Raw genomic sequence first — 20,605 nt, 5'->3', positions numbered from 1 at the left:
GCAAAATAATTTGCAGTAAGTTTGGTTCGAGTACAGCTGCTCGCGGAGGTACTTGCACAATGATCGCATTGTCTTCATCCTCTCCAGACTTACTTACTGATGATGATGACCACGGCAATGCCACACCGTTCGCATCAAAGACGGTGAGGTGGGCCGCATCAACGTTAGCGAGTTTGTTCGGACACTTGGCCTTCACCGCATCTCTTAAAGCAGCAACATCTTCGATATCCACGACAACGGCGTCAGCCGACATCAGGTCATTGCCGTTCTCGTCCACGAGCTGGAACCATTTCCGCGCCATCGTTCAATATCACGCGGCACCTTCTTGAATGAAAATAATGTGATGTTTCCTTTCAGGTTATTTCTCAGTAGCTTTCAAGTAATAATAAGAGGTTACAAGAATTATCTTATGGAAACAACGTTTGAGGTTTATGTACATTTAAGGAGAGAACGCTAATGAATTAAAAAGTGAAATAAACCTACGCCATTTTTTCATAAACGCTAACATTTAAAGCTGATGGAATATCAGTTGAGGAGTCTTCATGCTTCTCTTCTCTTCATTCTCGAACTTGCCGCGTGATATTCAGTTATCTAAATTTAAGACAACAAAATAATGCAATACAATGCCGTAATAAATGTAACTTTATCCGTTAAGATTAATGCAAAAATAGGTTATTGTGACAGTCATTCTAGCACATTCGATTGGAATTAGATTGAAGTCCTTATACACTTCAACGGATTCATTCACACATACGATCCTGACTTTGTTGTTGATGAAACGAAGTTTAAAGGCTTCAAAGCGCAGCGAGGCTGCCGTCGCTGTTTCACTTAGATAAAGCTTGGTTAAGCTCGGTGACCTTCGTTCTATACTTACAAATGTAGCGGAGAGTAATTACAACCTTAGCCCAGGGCTAATTAACTCTTCCATTTTAAACGTAAATTATGTTTTTTGCGGCAAAGCCGCCCATATCTAAGCTTATATCTTACTATACAGTAATACCTAATCAAATGTATAACTACTGGCTGTTCCAGATCTATCTAAAACCTTCGGTTTTTCTAGTTAATATAGCCATACCTAATTATTATAGTGAAATCTAATTTATATGCATTACTACTGGCAGTAGTGGCTTCTTGGTACGGTGTAGCCACACCTTTGTGTAACAACACCACTTGTGAAATCCACACCTTTGTGAGGTCACACCATCTTGTGTAGTCGCGGCTCTGGTGCAACTCAAACAATTACATAGAGTTTCAGTTTTGAACGGAAGAGCGTCTTTAGCTTTGATAAGGATTTAAGTGCTCTTGGAGGTAGCGGATTGCCATCCGCTAAACTCGTTCCGGTTTTTGAAAGAAACGTAAGGTTGATGACCTTAACTAAGCTTCCTCTACGCAAAGAGCAACAGCAGCCCCGCTGCACCGGCCAAATACCGACTTCTTCATTTATGTAGCCACGCCATTGTGAGGTCACACTATCTTGTGTGACACACACCCTTCCTACCGGGGCACGTGAAACCCCGTTACATCCAGCCTCGCTGGTTCCGAGAACGCCCGGGGCAGAAACCGTCATCGTCTTCTGCACGCGGTGCGACTTCGGACAGCACGTTCGCGGCTTATAGTGCAGCGCAGCCCAAGCTCTCGGTAACCGAGTACCGCACAGCGTATTGTCAGGAACAGGGTCGAACGACCAAGAACATAGACGCGATGTCTACTCCAGACCGCGCACAGCGCCAGCCACGGGCGATGGTCTACCAACGTCGAGGATTTTGAGGAATTCGACTACGAGTCAGATACTTTTTTACCAGGATGGGAAAAAGAAGAGAGCGAGGAGTCCCAGCGGCGCCACGTGAGCCCTACCCAATCCTTGCGAACGCCGTGTCCATTTCCCGAACTCTCGACTTCCAGGGGGAGTGGTGTCATTGTCGATGGCAAATGAATGAAAGTGGTGTCATTACCAATGAAAACGAGGCACAGAAGCAGCAGCTGAATGCTGTCCACAGGAAAGCCCCCATCCACGCGCATCCACGGTCGGTATTTGACCCTCGTGTGGAATCCGGCTTCCACTCGGCGGATCCCGCTACAGAAGCATAGGACGCGATCATTGGGCGTCTACGTTATCGGATCCTCTCCCACTACACAAACTGAGCTTTGCGAACGAAAAGCTAAAACGAGCTCGCTTCTTGGTTCCTCAAGAAATCTCCGTAAATACGTGCCTGACTCGACTTCGTGCTCAAAGTAGAGGCGCTCCTGTATACGCGATGCAAACGATTCCTGTGGCGCTCACCCCTGAAGAAACCGCTGCAGATGATGAATTGCTCTTTGAGCTATAGGTGCAGCGGTACCAAAACTTTCCTTGCTGTACAGCTTACCGGTGAGCCACAAGGAGGTGAACGCGCGCTTGAAACGCCATCTTCGGCTTGAGTTTGCCAAACTCAAGGCGCGCCGTCGACAATCTTCGGATTGTCTCCCTGCCACGTATAGGTTGTTCCATCACGCTCCCGCGAGCTTTTTAGCCTGTCAGACGGGTGAGGCTGCGACTGCTGCCGCCCAGGACCATAACTTGAGTTCAGATTATAGCTCTTCGGCTTGCCTGGCTATTGCCGAAAAGTACAACGCTGCACGTCATGATTACTCTGGACAAGAGCATCCACGACGACTGGGCAGTCTTGTCGAAGTGACACTTCAAACTCCTACGAGTTGTTGAAGTCGGTGTATCTTCGCCACTTCACGAGGTAATGGGTTTGATACTGGCGACGACGTTGACCAAATAGACATTCCACGTGATAGTAGATTCCATCATTGTTGTTGAGAAGCGTCGGCGGCGAGCGATGACGACTGGACCGATCGCCGTCCGGTGACTCGCGATGCTCCTTTAGCTCTTGAGAACAAGGTCCGTCGCGATTAGGACTCCACTAAGTGAGATGATACCGCTGCGCGGAAGACCTAGAAAGCGTGGAGCACGTAGTCCACCGGCTGTCTCACGTTGAGGACTATTGCGCTTTGTCAGAGCAGCTTCTAGCCGTTGTGCAGACGAATGCGTCGCTTCATACAAAGGTGCAGCGCTTGGTGCCGTTGGAGATGGAGATCGTTGCACTTCGTGCTCAAAATCAGTTGCTGGTCCCGCTTTTGCAAGGTCGAGCGCCTGCGCAGTGGCCGACGCTTTCGCGTTCACTTGCGTTGGATTTCGGTGCGGCCCAAGCAAGCCCAGATTTACACCGGGTGGGTGCGCTTCAAGTTCGGAGGGTATAGCTTATGCACAAGGCCCCGCTTGGTCAAATTTTTTAAGGTCCGATAAACCGCGGACGGAGCTTCATTTTAAAGACAGCAGAAGTCGAATGGGTAGGAATGCTTTAAAAATTTTATAAAGTAAGGCCTCCTACCTCAAGATTTTTAACATTTCTTCTACCTCTTCCGTCTGCATATTCTTTCTGTGTGTCTCGGCTTTCAGCCATCGCATCGCAAACGTGTTGTAAGTACAAAGTAGGGTAGACTAGAAGGCATCGACTTCATTTCGGAGAGTGAGAAAGCTGACACCAGTTAGCCGCTTGGCAATGCCTCCCCCACCAGCCTTGAACCATGGGATGGCGGTGTCAGCGGGACGCGAGGATGAACGAGCCTGTTCACGTAGAACGGCGTGCGCGGTAGATGGATACACTGCATTGTTCAGAGCAAACTCTTCGAGTGGTAGCATGGCGCTCCAGGACTCAGGGCAGACGCAACAACAAACGCTATCACTACGTGACACACGCGCTCAGTTTGACCATCGATCCGCAGATGGTCCGCTGTTACAATGTTCAGCTTGGTGCCAAGACCTTAAGGTCGTCGACCAACACTTTCCAGCGAAGCGTGGGCTAAAATCAGAGACAATTGACTCCGGTAGTCCATGTGGTCAAAAAGCCACGATCCACAAACAGCGTCGCTGTACCGACAACGTTGGCGTTGTTCGGCTCTGCCGCATAATACACCATATTGCTTTTTACGGTCCAGAAAGACCATCACACTCGTGGTGCCCGCTAAGTCCTTAGGAAGGCCAAACACAAAGTCCAAATTTTTGGACTGCCAACACCCGGAGGGTACCGGCAAACTGGCCAGCGAGGCCGCCGCATTCGGCACCCTTTGACACGTCTTACACGTGCGCACATAGCCGCTTGTCCATTTGTACAGATTAAGCCACAAGTAGAAACACTGTAGGTTTTCTCACGACCAAGATGACAAATGAGTGGGGTGTCTTGAACCTCATAGAGGATACAGTACTCTAAATCCTCATCGTGAGGAAAAATAATTTGTTGCGTGTCCGTCGAGTAGTTGAATACAGTAATTCACTCTTCGCTGAAGATCGGTGCAATTGTGGTCGCACTCCCGCCGACAATCTCTTTGTTGCGTTTCCAATCTCCTTGCTCTCGAGAGCTTGTAGAAGCGCCATCACCCGCTTCAGCGGCGCGGAGCAATTCCGTCACTGACGACGTCGCCTTCGTGACGTGAGAATTTCATAACATGGTCTGCGTGTCAACGCATGAGTCTAAGCATTCTGCATTTCTGGCTTATACTTCATCTCAAAGTAATATTCTGCAAAGAAAGAGAGCCTCTTCTCCTTCTTAGGGCCAAGCAGGGCATCAGTTTTTAAGCCCTTCCTGCATGCCTGGGACAAATAGAGGAATTGCTCCATTATTACAGAAGATCAGTCGTAACGACTCAAGAGTATATTGACTACGAGTGCAACCATGTGGAACGGGGCTGCCGTAGCTCTTTGCGTAGAGGAAGGTCACCGACCATACGTTCTATAATAGATGCATTGCAATCTGCTACACTCCAAGAGTACCCAAAACTTTGCCCAAGCCAACACACTCATCCGTTCGAAATTGACAATCAATTGAGTTTTTTATTTGCGGCGGAGCCGACTAAATCAGAATCTTTAAGTTTTCTTAATTAAATAGTAGAACTCAATTCATATTGGCAGTCCCGCCAAGTAATGGCTTCTTGTTACAATGTAGCAACACCATTGTGTTATTACATCGGCTTGTGTAATCCACACCTTCGAACGGTTCCACAAGAAAGTGGGACCCATCCCTTCACACCAGGGTATGTCTAATCCAGTTACAATCTCCATTGGTATTTCAAAACGTATGCCGAAAATCCACGCCCGTTATCGAACTTGTTGGAGAGAGATAGGGTATAGATGATCGTGCAGTCGTCTCTGACGGGATCAAGCACAGCTTGCAGGCAGCGCCTATATTAGCATAACGAAATGACAATTTGCCGCACAGTGTTGTTTGCGACGCCTCCGACTTTGCGATCGGATGTGAGTTGCTGCAGCACAATGTTTATGGGCAAGAATGTGTCATCTAGAATTAGTTGAGGCAGCTGAAGGCAGCTGAAGGCAGCTGAACGGAATTACACCGTACACGTCAAAGAATTGCTAGCAATGAAAAATGCTTTGGTGAAACAAGGAGTTCACCTCTTGGGTTTTAAGCCATTCGTCGTTTATACCGATCACACATCGCTGCGTACAGCGACTGAAACGTCACATTATGGCCTTTTGATTATCATTTTTTCGGAAAACAACTTATATATACCAAACAAATTGATTAGTAAATGCCTTATCTCGGCGTCCAGATTACAAATTATCCGTGGTTTTGCTAGCTACTTCCAGCGTGTTCGACTTGATACGACAAGCCTTATCAAACGACTCAGCTTGTGTTGTTCTTCTTTAGTGGTTGGCAACAACGGATTATACAGCCTTATCGGCAATATCTCCTCGAATTCGCGATCATTCGCGTTGATACTCCGTCTAATACGGGTTACTGTACTACAAAGTACATGAAGAGGATGACTCTCGGGTTGTCGTACCTGATAACGGAGACATGAAGATCAAATTGGTGTATGAAGTACACGCTGCGCCTATCGCTGGCCATCTTGATCGAGAAAAGACTTATGCAGCGCTCGCATATCACTTTTGGTGGCCCAAAATGTATGCTTGAGTTGCAAAGTACCTTCGTACGTGTAACAGATGACGGCATGTAAAGCCCTCCCCACACAGTCAGACTTCATTGCAAAGTCCGCCATACCAGCAGATTGCTGGCGGTCCGTCAGTTTTAGACTTTGATTCGTGTTAACCATGGGCATAATGGTGTTCTGATCTTTGTAGACAGGTTGGGTAAGATGGTGCACCTCGCACCAACGGTTGATTTTGTTGTTGATGAGCCGAGCACACGATTATTCCTCGATCATGCATGGCTTACCATGGTCAATCGTGTCCGATCGTGATACGCGCTTTTTAAGCGGACGTTTGGACAGCCTCATCTCGCCTATTAGGTTATCGACTTGAGATGACCATCAAGGACAATCCAGAGATGGATGGTCAAGCCGAACGCGCAAATCGCGTTGCAAATGACAATCTACGCAGTTTTTGTGCATCGTCGCCGACGACATGGAGCGATATGATGATATGCTCACGATGGTCGAGTTTGCCATCAACAATGCAGTCCATGCTTCAACTGGCTTTACGCCATTGTACATTAATGTTCTTCACCATACGGCATTGTCTCTTTGTCTCATGGGGGACAAGCAAGATTCTTGCGAGGGGGGGGGCTCAGCAAGCGTTTGCCTCCCAACTTACTACAAAAAAGAAGCGTCAGAATCGTCTAAGTGTTGACAAGTTCATGACCGAAAGAGCAAATGGTATCGCACGCGTACACGATCCTGTGGTGGAAGCGCAAAATTTACAAAACTCTTATGCTGATACGCATAGTCGGAAACACACATAATTCAAAGAAGGTGATTATATACTAGTCAGTACCAAGAAGATGGCCGACGCTGCCTTCTCTAGTCCACCATCTTTCAAGCTCCTTCCCCAACACATCGGTTCATTCTAGGTCTTGATTTCTTCTCGAAAATACATATACATTGGGCTTACCAAGCTGGATCCGAATCGATCCGACATTTCATATCGGCTTGCGCAAACATACCTTAGCGATTCCCCGTATCGTTGTATTGTACGAACGATGTTGATGGCAGTCCGATGACGGATATCACGGCTGAGGACGTTCGCATCGTGAAACGTAAGGACCGAATCACTCTGTGCCACAGCACTCGTGACGATGCTCTTATTCACAAATGCATTGATCCTCGGCGTGGAGCCGAGCGGCTACCGTTACAGAGGAGACATCGCGGCATGAAAGTTAACCTTCTTATGGCGAACTTCATCCCACAATGATTTCGATGCCTTCGTCATTTGATAACACAACTTTGCGACAAATATCTTCGAATTGATAACATCAATATATGATTCTGTATTCTTACAATCACGGATTGTCGGCAATTCTTCCATCGTAAAAAATGGATCTTACGATAAATGAGCAGATCCTCTTTGTGGTCTTTTTTGTATTTTCTCCCTTTTCTTTGATTTTCTTTGATTTTTTCTCGTATTGTTCTTTCCATTTGTTGTATGACGTTCTGTCAGTTCCGCCAGCAATGGATTTGACTTGAGACCCAGATGGATTTAATGATGCTTGGAAATTCCCCAAGCATTGAACACCAAATGCACCAGCTAGATCAAATCGATCTTTCATGGTATGAAGATAGCACAGATATGTGTTATGCATCAAACCAAGATCGAGGTGTTGGATATGATACAACATGCCAGCCAATTACCGCGTGTTGTTACTATTACGATGCCAAGATTTCTTCATCATGCAACATAGCTTCTATAGACGCTGCTTGTATAGTCCGTTTGACACGCAATACACTACAAAAAAAATTCAATTTTTTCGCAAAGCCCTAAAAACGATTTTGTCCCCATCTGATTCAAAGTAAAAACGCTTACGCGAGGTTGCTTTGCCAGCTTTTCAAATTTCAAACTGGATTGGTGAGTATAACCCTAAAAGAATAGTACTTGTGGATCTACATTCTTAATAAATTGATGTTTAACTGTATTTCCATCGCGAGTTTGCGCCAAGCATTGATTATTACAGAAAAGCTGAGAATGTCTTTATTTCCTAATTCAATTTCACGTAATGCCTAAGTCGAATTTAAATTCTTTTGAATCCAAATTATTTGCCTCTTTATATACAGCGTTATTCGCGATCACCTGTGCGACTGTCAACTCATCGAATTTGGGCACATTGCTTATTTCACGAGTCGTGGCTTCGACGGCCTTGATCTCTGATGAGACTGGTGTATCAACCTCAGCAAAGTCTTGGGTATTGACTTGCGACGATATTTCTTCTAGTATATAAGTCTCATCGAGAATAAATTCGTTCTAAAATATTTATTGGATGCTTACCACAACGACCCTTCTAAGGTGATAGCTTATACTGCTCCCCATTGCTTTAAGTCTTGGTTTGGCAATGCCACCATGTTGACACCTTAGTAAAATTTGTCTACGTGTGTATTTTTTGTATCCTTGGTCGAAATAGAGGGTGTTGAATCTGTCGAGCAATAATTCTGGTGTCCCGAATTGAAAAAAACATGACTGCTACCACAAAACTGACCACCACTTCACACGAATTTTCTCCAAACGCGTTTTTATTCTTTGTTAATTGGGGAAGAGTGTCATACGATCCCTCAATCGTGTTCGACAGCTGGCTTGAATAATATTAAAGCTCGTTTTGCGCAACTCCATATGGCTATCCGTTGCGGTTCCAGCATTTATTTGTAGATTTAGCGACATAAAGTAACGCTTGAGTTGAAGACTCGACCGTCGCTGGAGCGTCCCGGCTTCACAGTCTTTGTACACTTGTGCTAACGACTCAGGAGTGTTACTCAAACTAAGTGTCAATAAATCTGGTTATCCACACGTCCAGAATTGTGCTCATTGCTGTAAATACCAAATAGATGCCAAAAAAGTAGCATACCCATACATTAGAGCCACTATATATACATCCCTTATCGTCTTCTGGATCTTGTCCACAGATATTAGTGACGGCTTAAAGTACTCTGGCAATGAGAGATAAAATGGTTTGTACTCCGATGGAGTAACTGCCTTCACCATAAGATGTTATCGACAGAGAATGTAGATATATTACCTTCATCCCCATCGTCGGCATCAGAAACAACCACGATGAGTGTCACTCTTTCATCAATCTCTGCCAACGAGCCCCGAGAATACGTAGCCACACTCTTCGCGTCGAATGCTGTGAGATCGGACGTGGCAATCCCTGCGAGGTAACTGTCTTTGTACTTCTCTTTCGCCGCATCTCGAAATGTATCGACAACCTCAACATCCACGGCAATGAAAGAAGCCAACGTCATCGCGTTCCCATCTTCAGCGACCCATTTTCCTGCTGGGCGACGGCCAGTGATAGTCGACAAAATCAATGCGTCAACGCAAGATATCGAAATGGATAAGGTCGAATTAAAGCGCATAAAACTCTGGTGCGACCTCTAGCACTCGAAGACTGGATAGCAACTGGGCAAGAGCTGACAGAATATCCTTACCTGCGATAATTGAGGATAACCGCTTGATGTTTTGTCCAGGCACAGAGCGGCCAAGGCGTTCTCGGGAGCCAGTTTTATTACTGGAAGACGGCTCAGAGCTGGATGATGAAGGAAGGGAGTAAATAAATTAAAATGTCACGGTCTTCGAAGCGCCCAAAAGTCGACGAAGATGGATTATTTGCCAAAGCGGTGTTGGCGTAGGCAAGAACTGACTAGGTCTCTGACATTCCAAACACATACGCTGATGCAGTTGAAAGTTATGAAGTAGCATGGTGAGCAGCAGTGTAGACTGAATTTCTATCACATGAATGAAATAGCACATAGGCTATTGTATCGCGCAAAGATGCTCTTCCAATTAGATGTCGATGGCTTTTGCTACGAAGCGTGTTGAGAACGGCAGAGTCATTCGCCGCAAAGTACGGCTTGTCGCAAAGGGGTCTGAACAAAAGTGCGGTTTAGATTTTTTTGAAACGTAATCCCCCGTAACGAACACGAATATGATTTGGGTTGTCTTGGCTAATCGCGTTGCAGACGGATATGACTGGATGCAGACACTGCGTTTCTATATAGTGAGCTAAATGACCGAGTCTATATGTAGATACCACCTGGAGTTAAGACTACTGGAGAACATGTTTGCTTGCTGAATAAGGTCATTTAAGGTTCAAGACAAGCAGCTAGCGTCTGGAATAGAATAAATCATGGCGTCTTCGTTTCGAATGTGTTCAAAGATTGTCGCTCGGATAAGTGCGTGTATGTAAAGCTCCCTAAGAGCGGAAACATTTACGTGTGCCTCTACGTAAACGATATGATAATTGCAGCCGAAACCAGCGCAGAGATCCGTGAAGTCAAAGATGTCATCAAGAATGTTATTCTAATAAAGGATCTTGGTGTCGCAAAGCTTATCTTGGGCGTGGAGATTGTTCACGATAAGAAGGCTGGAACGCTTATGCAAATGCGTTACATTGACGATGTTACACAACAATTCGGTCAGCAGAACGCCAAGACGATCGATAAACCATCTGCCATCAATCTCAAACTTTCTAAAAATTGATTGCCAGGAACAGATGCAGAAGCTACTGAACTGTAGTCAAAGCCATATCGCTCTTGCATCGGCTGTGTTATGTCCATAGCAACATGCACTAGAACGGACATTGCCTACATAGTTACGCAACTATCAAGATTTCTCGAGCATCCTGGAATCCAGCATTGGTAAGCCGCGATTCGTGTGCTAAGATACTTGAAGATAGTGCACTTGCATGGAAGTGAATGAATAAAGGAAAGACCAGCAACATTATGGTTGAAGCACTCACGGAGGCAGAAGGGGAAGCAACATCGACGACAGACGCTCTGTATCTGGCGTGATGGTCAAAATAACAGAAGGACCGGTGATGTTCAAGTCGAAAATTTAAGGAGCTGTGGCATTGAGTTCTGCAGAATCTGAGTACATAGTACCAAGCCTGTGCACCCAGGAAGTTTTGTGAGCGTGCGCGATGTTGAAAGGCATGGGCAAAGACCAGAATCAAGCAACGCAAGTTTGGGAGGATAACAAAGCGGAGATAGCACTGGTCCATAAATGCGAGATATTAGGTCAGAAGAATCATGTCAAATCGTGGAGGGAGCCTACCCTCCGCGAGGATGAAACGTTTAATTTTTCGAATGTGCCTGCTCCTGGAGAAAATCGACCAGCTTAATTATTAATTTTGGGTCCTGGTTATAGAGCAGAAAGCGATAATTGCTCACCTGGAGGTGCTGACCAGCTTCATCATTGCGCTGGTGAGACAATTCCAGGGGCGCCTTGACGGGGCTAATGGAGATACAAATGGCTCCCACCATGAGGCCAATGATATGGACCTAGACATCGGGGAACCTGAAAGAAGAATAATTTTCCCACTGGATTAGATTGTGGTTATGGATTTTGACTTGCTCTAAACAAAGTGACAGCGCGTTGCGATGATGATCCTCAAGCTAAAAAGCCGAGCGCGAGAGTGAGCACTCACGTACAATCTCTCTGTAAAGAGGCGTTCACAATATGGGATAATTTTAACAATATATGGCACGGATATTAGCATCTTCTAGGCATATTCGATGCATTTGAAGTTCTTCTCCTCTTCTCTTTTCTTTTTTTCTCTTCTCTTCTCTTCTACGTGATACGTCAGCGTAGGTACCAGACGCAACCTGTGGTGCGCTGGTGAATGATTGAGAAGCATGAAGCTTTAGAGCTCAAATATCGTTTTATCGAAGCGTACGACTGCATGTCTACATCATTATGCCTGATCTCGAGACCAATTAAATTACAATACTATTTCATACGACAATTTGCATGTAGTGGTGGCCAACGGTAAAAAATGTCACTGCAGAATAATGTATGGGGTACATGATACTAACCACCTCAAAAGAGCAAGATGCAGCCAGGCTACCGTAGCTCTTCGCTTAGAGGAAGCTGAGCAAAGGTCCCCGACCTTAAGTTCTATACTAGAGCCAATCTAGGTGTAACAGATCGCAATCCGCTAACTCCAAGAGAGCCCACAACCTTAACCAAAGGCAAAAAAACTCTTTCGTTCAAACTGAACACTCTATTTCTTTTGTTATATTTGCGGCAGAGCCGCCTATATCTAAATCTATAGGTTTTCTAGATTAATTAGTAAATCAAATAGAAATACGTAACTACTGGCTGTAACAGGGTTATACGTACCCTGGTTAAAGAGTGAGTCCCACAAGATGGCGTGACCGTACAAAGGTGGGGATTACTCAAGACGGTGTGATCATTTGATTGTGTGGCTACACCGTAAAAAGAAGTCACACCGTGGCGGGACTTCCAGTAATTATGCAATATTATTAGGTATTACTACTGTCAGCCCGGTACACTCTCCACCATCAAATTTGTGAAAACAACAACTCACATTTAATTGTCGCCTCGTACAAGGCTCGCGTGTCTAAGACATCTTTTCGTCCTCAGGACCTTCTTCACACATTCTGTACTTGATGAGCCCTGTGTCCGTGACACGAAAGGCACCCGGGCCCGCTGGCCGAGGGTTGATGTTGCAGCTGTCGCGGGTGTCCTTGCCACCTAACCAGGCATATAGCGTGCGATCGCGTTATCTTGCAGCCCGACAGGGCAAGATAGAATTTGTAAATTTTGTCCAAGAGTTGTGTACTCTCATTGCCGGGATGGCAGCCAATCCACTCGCCGAGGCGTTCACAGTGACGGTATTTATGGAGGGTCTTCGCAGTGGCGTTGTTTGAATGGTAGTCTTCCATGTGCATCCGTACTCTTTTGAGGAAGCAGTGAATGTGGCATTGAAAGCCAGATTGAGCTTTATGTCGGCACGACTTGGATTGAATGCACATCCTCATAGCTCGTCAAATGGACCTTAGCTATGCTGGAAATATGGGGGAGAGCTCCGAGATGCCGCGCAGCTTTCGAACACCCGACGATGTTTTGTCTGTGGAGACACCCATCACCTTCGAAATGGTTGTTCCCTGCGCAAGGCTCGGCAAGGCTCATAAAACCGACGCCCAGCTTCTCACCAATCTTCTGGTTTGTCGCGGAGTAACGACAACAATCAGTAGGCATTAGGCGCCCTATGGAAGAACTGAGTTCAGTTGTGCCTCTAAGAGGTGGAGGGCAGCACTGTCCATCCCAGTAGAGCTTTGTGCTCTTGATCACGGAACATGTATGAAAGTCAGGCTTGCTGGTCATAAAAGCGATCGTGAAGGATTTTGAGAGGCCAATAGAAGAATCTTATCGATTCCGGGGCGTCGGGCAATTATGCTCGACGCTTCACATTCGAAAGAAGTCAGCTGAATGCTGAGTAAATTACCTTCATTAATTTTGATTTACCTAATCAACAGATAAAATAAGAGGCAAAGTATGCATGTTCCTACATACAAGACATGTGGGCGGCCATGTCAGTGACCAGTAGCTATTTTCCCCGGTGGCGGGTTATAGCTAATATTCGAGTGCGCAGAGAGCCATAGGCTGGTAAGGTGCAGAGAGTTGACTTGGTCGGATGGCACATGAATGTGCCTTGAAGATTGAGAGGTTTTGCTGCGTTGAATCAGTAAGGTGCTCCTCTTGGAGGAACAGCTAAATGTCTATCTAGCCCAAAGTTCTACTTCACGAGTTTGACTTCTGAAAGCGAAGTCAATACTGAGCGCTGAAATGTGCCATATGAGTGGATAAGGTACCGATTGGGAACTTGATGTCGATGCGCGCGCAATTAAGTTCATCGGTGTTACATGCTTAATCTGGACACTGGTCCGCGAAATACTTGAGATCCATATTGCGATGGTAACTTCTTGTAGCTTCCCGTAACCAAAACTCCCGCAGAATAAAAGGTAGTCCCACTATTTCGGTCTGGATTTCGGTCCATTCGAATAATTGAATCGGCGTTCCACGCTGATTTTCCCCGTACGTAATACAATATAACACACAGAATAGCCTTACCGTTTTCCATGGTGACAACACTTTGACTTCAGTTCGCCTTCGTAGTTCTGCGAGCTTATGATTGATACATGGTGCGAAAACGGCACGATATCTGTTTTTGTAACATTGAGTCGTGAACCAGTAGATCCGCATAGTCCTGAACGAGACCAAAAAACTCATCGAGATCAGACGACATTCCGGTGCAGTCGTCAGAAAACGCTTGTAACAGATGGGGGTGTTTTTATGTCGTCTACAGGAACGCCTTTTAGAGATATCTTTGCGCGATGAAAGACCATTATTGGCTCGGTGAAAACAGCGAAAAGACCAGTTAGTAAAGGATCTCCTTGTCCAACATTTGCGTCCAGTAAAAAGGTTTCACCAGGGTAGTAGAATACTGTAAAAAAAATTGTAGAAAGTCTTCACCCATGCACAGAAAGTCGCACCATATCTTAAGTGGTGAAGCACCATATCCAAAGCAGGGCAAAGGACGCTATCAAACGTTTCGGCTGAATCCAAGAGTACCGCTCACGCATCCGGGTACTTTGTTTTGCAAATTTCCTGCAAATCTTGAAAGCGAAGTAATGAGTGACGGATAGACCGCCTTGATACGAAGTCACTTTGGTCTTCGTGGATGATAGACTGTAGGACCTTTGGTCCCAGTTTGGCGTCGTGATTGAGAAGAGTAAGCGGACTATACTTTTCGGGTATAGTGTGATCACCGGTAGTAGAGACACGTGAGCCCGTCTTTGAAACTTGGTAATTTTTCCCTTTTCCAACTGACTGCTGTATATGACTTCATCAATTCGTGCCCACAGATTCGTGTTGAGCTTGTAATATTCAATTGGTTAATCATCTGGACCTGGCGATTAACCACGTTTTGATGTCATAATCGCCCAATATAGTCGTTTCATTTCGGACGTTTTAGTCTGCAATGACATAGCTTGTTGCCTTGCTGACAACCGGGACTTTGTAGGCTGCAGCAATGTAGCGGAACGAAGTCGATGATAAGTTGAAGACCGGAGGTCTAACAAGTCAGCAAACGTGGACTGAAAGATCCTACCAATATTGTCGGCCTGCCGCAATCGCTGATTGGTCAGCAGTAAATGTTCCGTCTTCGTTAGTCAACTCCGTGATTGGTGATCAAAGGCAATCCGACTGCGGGGCACGATAGAAGCAGCTTGTTGCTCGCTCACTTGAGTGTAAGTCCGCGGCGAACTTTTTATATTCATTTCGTGCTTTTATATCGTCTTGATGGGACTTGAGATTCATCTTGACTTGTTCTAACGCGCTTTCATTTATTTCTGTAGGCATGACATTGACCAAGTCGGCGGTCGCATCAACTGCACTTATCTTTGCGGCCATCATCCGCTCTTCTGCTTGTCGATGTGTTTTTAACGTCGTCGAAGGTATATGCAGTCTGCCCGTTTATGCTTGTCAAGAAGGCAACCAGAATTGGTCCCTGAGAAGATCGTGATATGGTTAACTAGTGTTCGAACTGAAGTTGCTAGATACCGTTGCACTTCAATGTCCCGTAAAAGCCAGTTTTGAGACAAGGCAGACTTCAACTGGTATGTGATCCTCATTATGCTACTTGCGATAACGAACGTGTTGAATTGATACCAGGTTGTCTTGAAGTAAGTCAGCCGTGACAAAACAATTGTCCAATCAACTTTTACGCGATGGATCCATATTTTGGGGTCATGAAGCGCCAGGTATCAACTAAAACCAGTTTATCAAGCCAATCATCAACTTCGTCTCGAGCCCGTCTCAGTGAGGCCAATCCGCAGCCGTCTGGTCCAGATAACCATCCATTATATGTTGAAGTCGCCTACTACAATGTGTTTAATAAAAAAATATTTTGACCGCAGCCACTTCGTAGCCCCTGGCCTCAAAGTGAATAGGAAGAGCTCGAATAAATCTCCACGAAAAATGGGTTCATTAAGGGCATGCTATACGTGGTGAGCACACCAAATCGCCTTCTAAAATTGCTCGTGGTCATAATTAACGCATGCACACTTCTAGTTTAGCCGTGAGATCAATAACCTCACCAAATGGAGAGGAAGAAGACAACCCAAGTCCCACTCCATGTCGCTCGTTAAATGTAGGGGATGTAGAATGAGATCTAAAGCACCGTGCTCTAGAATCCACTACGTGTACAAAGAGCTCATTGGTTTGTATAGAATACTATTTAGTGATCGCCGAGAGAAGTCACACATATAAAGTGAGTAAAGGTTTCTTCATCCCATTTATGCCGTACAAAATTCCCAAGGCCCAAGCCTCCCCAAAGTCGAGGGTGGATCAAAAAAGATGCCGCGGTCTCAACCGTAGTCGATAACTCCAGGTCGCTAATGTATTTTAGTGCCGCGCGCGTGAAAACATGTGGAGGCGTGGTTAGGCGATCTCGAAGATGCTCGGCAACATCTGTAATGTGATGCACATAAAAAAGATCGATTTATTATAAAAATGAAGTTTGTCGAATCCGCTTTGGAGATAGCTGTTGCGGAAGCAAGGCTTGTATCTTTAATCATTACAAACTGTGCTTCTTCATCCGGAACAATTGCCTTTGAAATCGCATCGGAATTAGGCAGCTTGTCACCAAACGACATTGTAACCGGGACAAGAAGTCGACCGGTTGGCCCGTCAAAACCGGTGGTGCACAAATAGTACGATAGGTCGCATGATCTGTGACTAACTGCTGCTGCCGTTGAAGAAAAATTTTGAACAGCTGGCAAAAACTCGCAGGTTGCGCTTGAATAGTCGAAACCACATCTTCATGCGATGTGAAGTTAAGCACGTCCGTCGCGATGACTCGGCTATTATGCTGTCGAATTCCACTGGAGTCATTTGTTCAACTATATGCGGCATTCGGCGCGCTTGTTTGAGAGCACGAAGTGAACACATGGGAATTAGAGACGTGTCGGTCATGAAACCGTGGATCTCTTCATATTCTTCCAATTCACCAATACACAGATCAACATCCGGTGGTAACGATGTATATAACCGTCCACTAATAAAACTTCAGAGTAGTTGGGGTGTACCGGTGATGAGTAGCTTAACGCAGACGGGTCCTGAAGGTCGATAGCCAGCTCACATGGAACAGCTGTTTCTGGCTCGATAAATTTGCCCCCATTAGGATGAAGTTTTCCATATTGTGAGTGTTATACTATCTTCCATTCAGATGCGTCAGCAGGTACTGTACCAGGAAGTACTGTGAAAGCCCGTGATCTAGCCGACCTTAATGCAGACAGGCCGCGGGGAACCGTTGTAGATGACACATCAACAAATGTGTTACTACATACATTGTCCTCCGACGTGGGACCACTGATTCAAGAACCCGACCCTAAGGCAACATCCGGTGTTACAAGGACAGGCGAGTGGTCCGGTATCGCCAGGTGAAGAGTCCACATGCGGTGGGACAGCAGCAGGCGCGTGTTCTGTTTCTCCTCCCAGTATTCTGGACTCCGATACATCGGATGGCTTGCGTGCGGATGGGCAAAGTGACGGCGGGCTTACGCGATTGAGCTTGTAAAAATGATGCTGAACAAAACATGGCTTTTCGCCTATGTCAAAGTAGATTTCCCGGAAGGGCTCCCCGTCCGGATCAAACAAGCCAGGTGGGCATGAGACTGCACTGAAGTATACAGTACGAGCTCTTGACTTGAGCATGCCGTGATCGTGAGTCGCATTGATGATCACAGTTCGTGCGTTACGATTAACATACCAGTAGTAGATGTCGTATTCGGACATTTTCTACGGAAGGCGTTGCAGATCAAATTGTTAAAAATTGAATACTTCCGTATGGTCACTAAAGTATCGTCTACTGTAAGTGTAACACCCCCAAGACATCGAAGTGCTTCTTCTGACGTGCAGACAAACCCGACACCATAATGAGGGATGCGACAATATCCCGCACATAATCAAGTGTAAATATTTACGCCATAGTTCTGGCTGGTAATCCGCCTTTGAGGATACACATAGCTTCTCTCAATGATACGCCCAGCTGCTAAACGTGCAGCTAGGGTCCACATACGCGTGCAAGTCTCTGCGTCGACAGGCGGTGGGAGTGGCGCAAGTGCTTTTTGGCGACCACTTCTTTGGAAGCCATCGCTTCTATAAATATCTGTCTTGGAGATAAACACCGCTGAACGCACGAAGTGGATCGTCGATCCTGAGGGATCCTCAAATTTGTACTAACCTTTGGTAAAAGAATTTTAAGATGTCGTCTTCAAAGATCCACCGTCGGTCCTACCTTCGGACCGAGGTGTGCGTCATGTGATCGACCTGGTTCCGGGAACCAAATACTATGTAACTCACCAATGGCCCCTGTTAAAGAAGCAGTGTGACGTCATTGACGCCTTTTTCCGTGCGAAGCACGACGGAGAAATGGTGTGTGAGAGCAAGTCTCCCCATTCGACACCCGCGTTTTGTATTCGGATGCCGAACGGCAAGTGGCGTGTCGATCACGCTTGCAATAAGCTAAACGCTGCCACCATTCCGGTACAGACGCGGATTCCTAGGAATGATGTTCTCCAGAACAATATGGTTGGCTGTGCAGTGTTCAGCGCACTCGACTTGATCGATGGGTATTACCAGTTGCTCATGAGAGCGAGTGATATTCCGCTGATAGCGGTGAGTGCTCCGAGCGGCAGTGGTGGCTGATGATGCACCAGCAACATTTAATCATCTTGTGACGCAATTGTTCAGGTCCACCGGGCGTATGCGCAGACATACTTCGACGGCATCTTTGTCCACAGTCATGTGGGGCACGGCAGGACACATCGTCCATTTGAGGGCGGTGCGCAAGTCCATGCGCACAAATAAGCTGTATGCTAGTGTAGATCAGTAAATCTTGGGCACTGAAGAAATTTCCTCTTTAGGTTGCTTTATTGGGAAGTTTGGCCTTCGAGCGGATCCCACTAAGGTCAAGGCCAATGTGGACTGCCCGTTTCTAAGGAACCAAAAATGCTTGCGCAAGTGGCTTGGCCTCGCCAACTACTAACACAAGTAAAGCGCGAACTTTGCGGAAATAGTACGGCCTTGTCGAATCTCCTATAAGAGTGGTGATGGGACACCAAGCATCGGGTGGTTTTGACAGGGTCAGGGATAGCCTCCTTCATGCACCAATACTGGCGTGGTCAGACCCCTATCGTCCTTTTACTGCCGTCTATGTTTCGGACTTTGCCATATGCTATGCACTGCTGCGAGTAGACGCCAAGGTGTGAGATCGGGTGATCGCGTTCGAATCTCTCCAGCTTAAGGATGCACCAGGATTACATAGTCCACGACAAGATAGTACTCTCGGTGAAGCATGCACTTATCACGTTCAGCGTGCACCTGCTTGGCTCCAAGCCGTTTGAGATCTACACAGATCATGTGTCACTACGCACTGCGAGTGCGTAGTGGCTATGTGGCTCTCATTCTTTGCAGAATATAATTTTGCGGTGAAGTATAAGGTAGGAAAGCAGAATGCTCTGGCTGACGCGTTGTCACGCAGACCAGATTATGAGCTTGCGCATGTCAAGACGGTGACGTCCTCAGTGACGGATCTGACACGCGCCGCATACATGCGTAGCGCTGCTACAGCTCTAGGGAGTAAGGAGGCTGGAAACTCGGACAAGCATTGTCGTCGCGACAGCGCGCACGGTTGCGTGCGTCGCGTGTGCGCTGATAGTAGCGCATCTGTGCTGCTTTGATACTCCCTTGCTAGCTTGGTATTGCTCAGGAGAGTACGCCATGTTACTATATTAACAAATATTTGGTAATTTTGAAGACACCATGCTTCCATCATTACATTATTCATTTCCTCTCTACTCTTCCTCTGTTTCTCTTTGTGCTCTGTGTAGGTTGTTGTTGTTGAGGTTGTCGCTAAGCTTCCGTAGCAGGAAGCAGCAAAGTGTGCTCAGTTATGCTTCGCTTCAGCAGCAAAAGTCAAGTCGTTCATTTCTTGTCGATGGGCTTGTAACGGTGTCTCGTCCTTTGATTCCTCGATCATGTTGTCAAGCTTCGATTTCCAATATTGCAAACATGACAGAATCACCCCCAATGCAATGTCAACACCAATCAACTCACAAAATATTTCAAGGATCACTTCATCTCGTGCGCCCACAGTTTTATCTTAATGCCCACCAAATCCTCGAAATTGTAGGTTCCAATAAAAATATCAATGTAAACTTGGCAGAAACATCAAAGCTAAATGCACTTTGTTTATCAAGCGCCATCTCAGCTTAGCTCCCGCTCCAACTGTTCCGGGTTGAAGCAGCTTACCATCGATTGAAACGTATTAGCATCTGGTGCACCCTTGAAGTCAAACAACTCGCAGGTACCGGAGTCGGGGCCTACTACCACGAAGGCGCGCTTCATGTTCGTCAGCAAAGAATTTTTATCCAGCTCCACGTTCAGCCAAAACAACCTTTTTTCCTTGAACGTTTTTTCGCTTCAATTGTCACCTGAATTTAAGCCACTATCGTCTCGGACTTGGTCGACAGATTCTGACCCTCGTCACCAGACCCACCTTTACTTGGGAACGCTTCACACGTAGTCCCTGCATCGGTAGAAGGGAAGAACGGTAGTCGGGGTACCAGTTAGTACCTTTTCAAGTGTGCTCAGGCAACGATAGCACGATTCCTTATTTTCGCTGCTGCAAACGACGTTGGGCACCCGGTTCTCGATGTTTTCATATTTTGACCCTTCCCGCATCTTCAGCACAACCGGTTTACGTTTTACGAATGCCACACCAACTGCGTTGGT

The 20,605-nt window shown here is 46.2% G+C and overlaps 3 protein-coding genes across 3 annotated transcripts; all 3 read right to left on the bottom strand.

Annotated features, from left to right (window-relative positions):
• On the bottom strand, window positions 1-301 carry PHALS_14688 (uncharacterized protein; the record flags this gene model as incomplete). The annotated part of the gene is made up of 1 exon (XM_024729101.1): window positions 1-301. A coding segment is annotated over one exon (301 nt), but the record flags the coding sequence as incomplete, so codon positions are not given.
• Window positions 302-8,979: 8,678 nt separating this feature from the next.
• Window positions 8,980-9,360, bottom strand: PHALS_13358 (uncharacterized protein; the record flags this gene model as incomplete). Its single annotated transcript, XM_024729100.1, has 1 exon — window positions 8,980-9,360. One exon carries the CDS (start codon window positions 9,358-9,360, stop codon window positions 8,980-8,982), a length of 381 nt encoding a protein of 126 aa, XP_024579511.1.
• Window positions 9,361-20,077: 10,717 nt separating this feature from the next.
• Window positions 20,078-20,405, bottom strand: PHALS_13357 (uncharacterized protein; the record flags this gene model as incomplete). The annotated part of the gene is made up of 3 exons (XM_024729099.1): window positions 20,078-20,193; window positions 20,268-20,304; window positions 20,370-20,405. The coding sequence occupies 3 exons, from the start codon at window positions 20,403-20,405 to the stop codon at window positions 20,078-20,080; spliced, it is 189 nt and encodes a 62-aa protein (XP_024579510.1).
• Between the last annotated feature and the right edge of the window lie 200 nt (window positions 20,406-20,605).

This window comes from Plasmopara halstedii, assembly GCF_900000015.1.
Source record: "Plasmopara halstedii genome assembly, contig: Scaffold_658, whole genome shotgun sequence".
NCBI classification, from domain to species: Eukaryota; Oomycota; class Peronosporomycetes; order Peronosporales; family Peronosporaceae; genus Plasmopara; species Plasmopara halstedii.
Note: the sequence above shows the minus strand (reverse complement) of the source record. Positions and strands in the feature narration are given on the sequence as shown.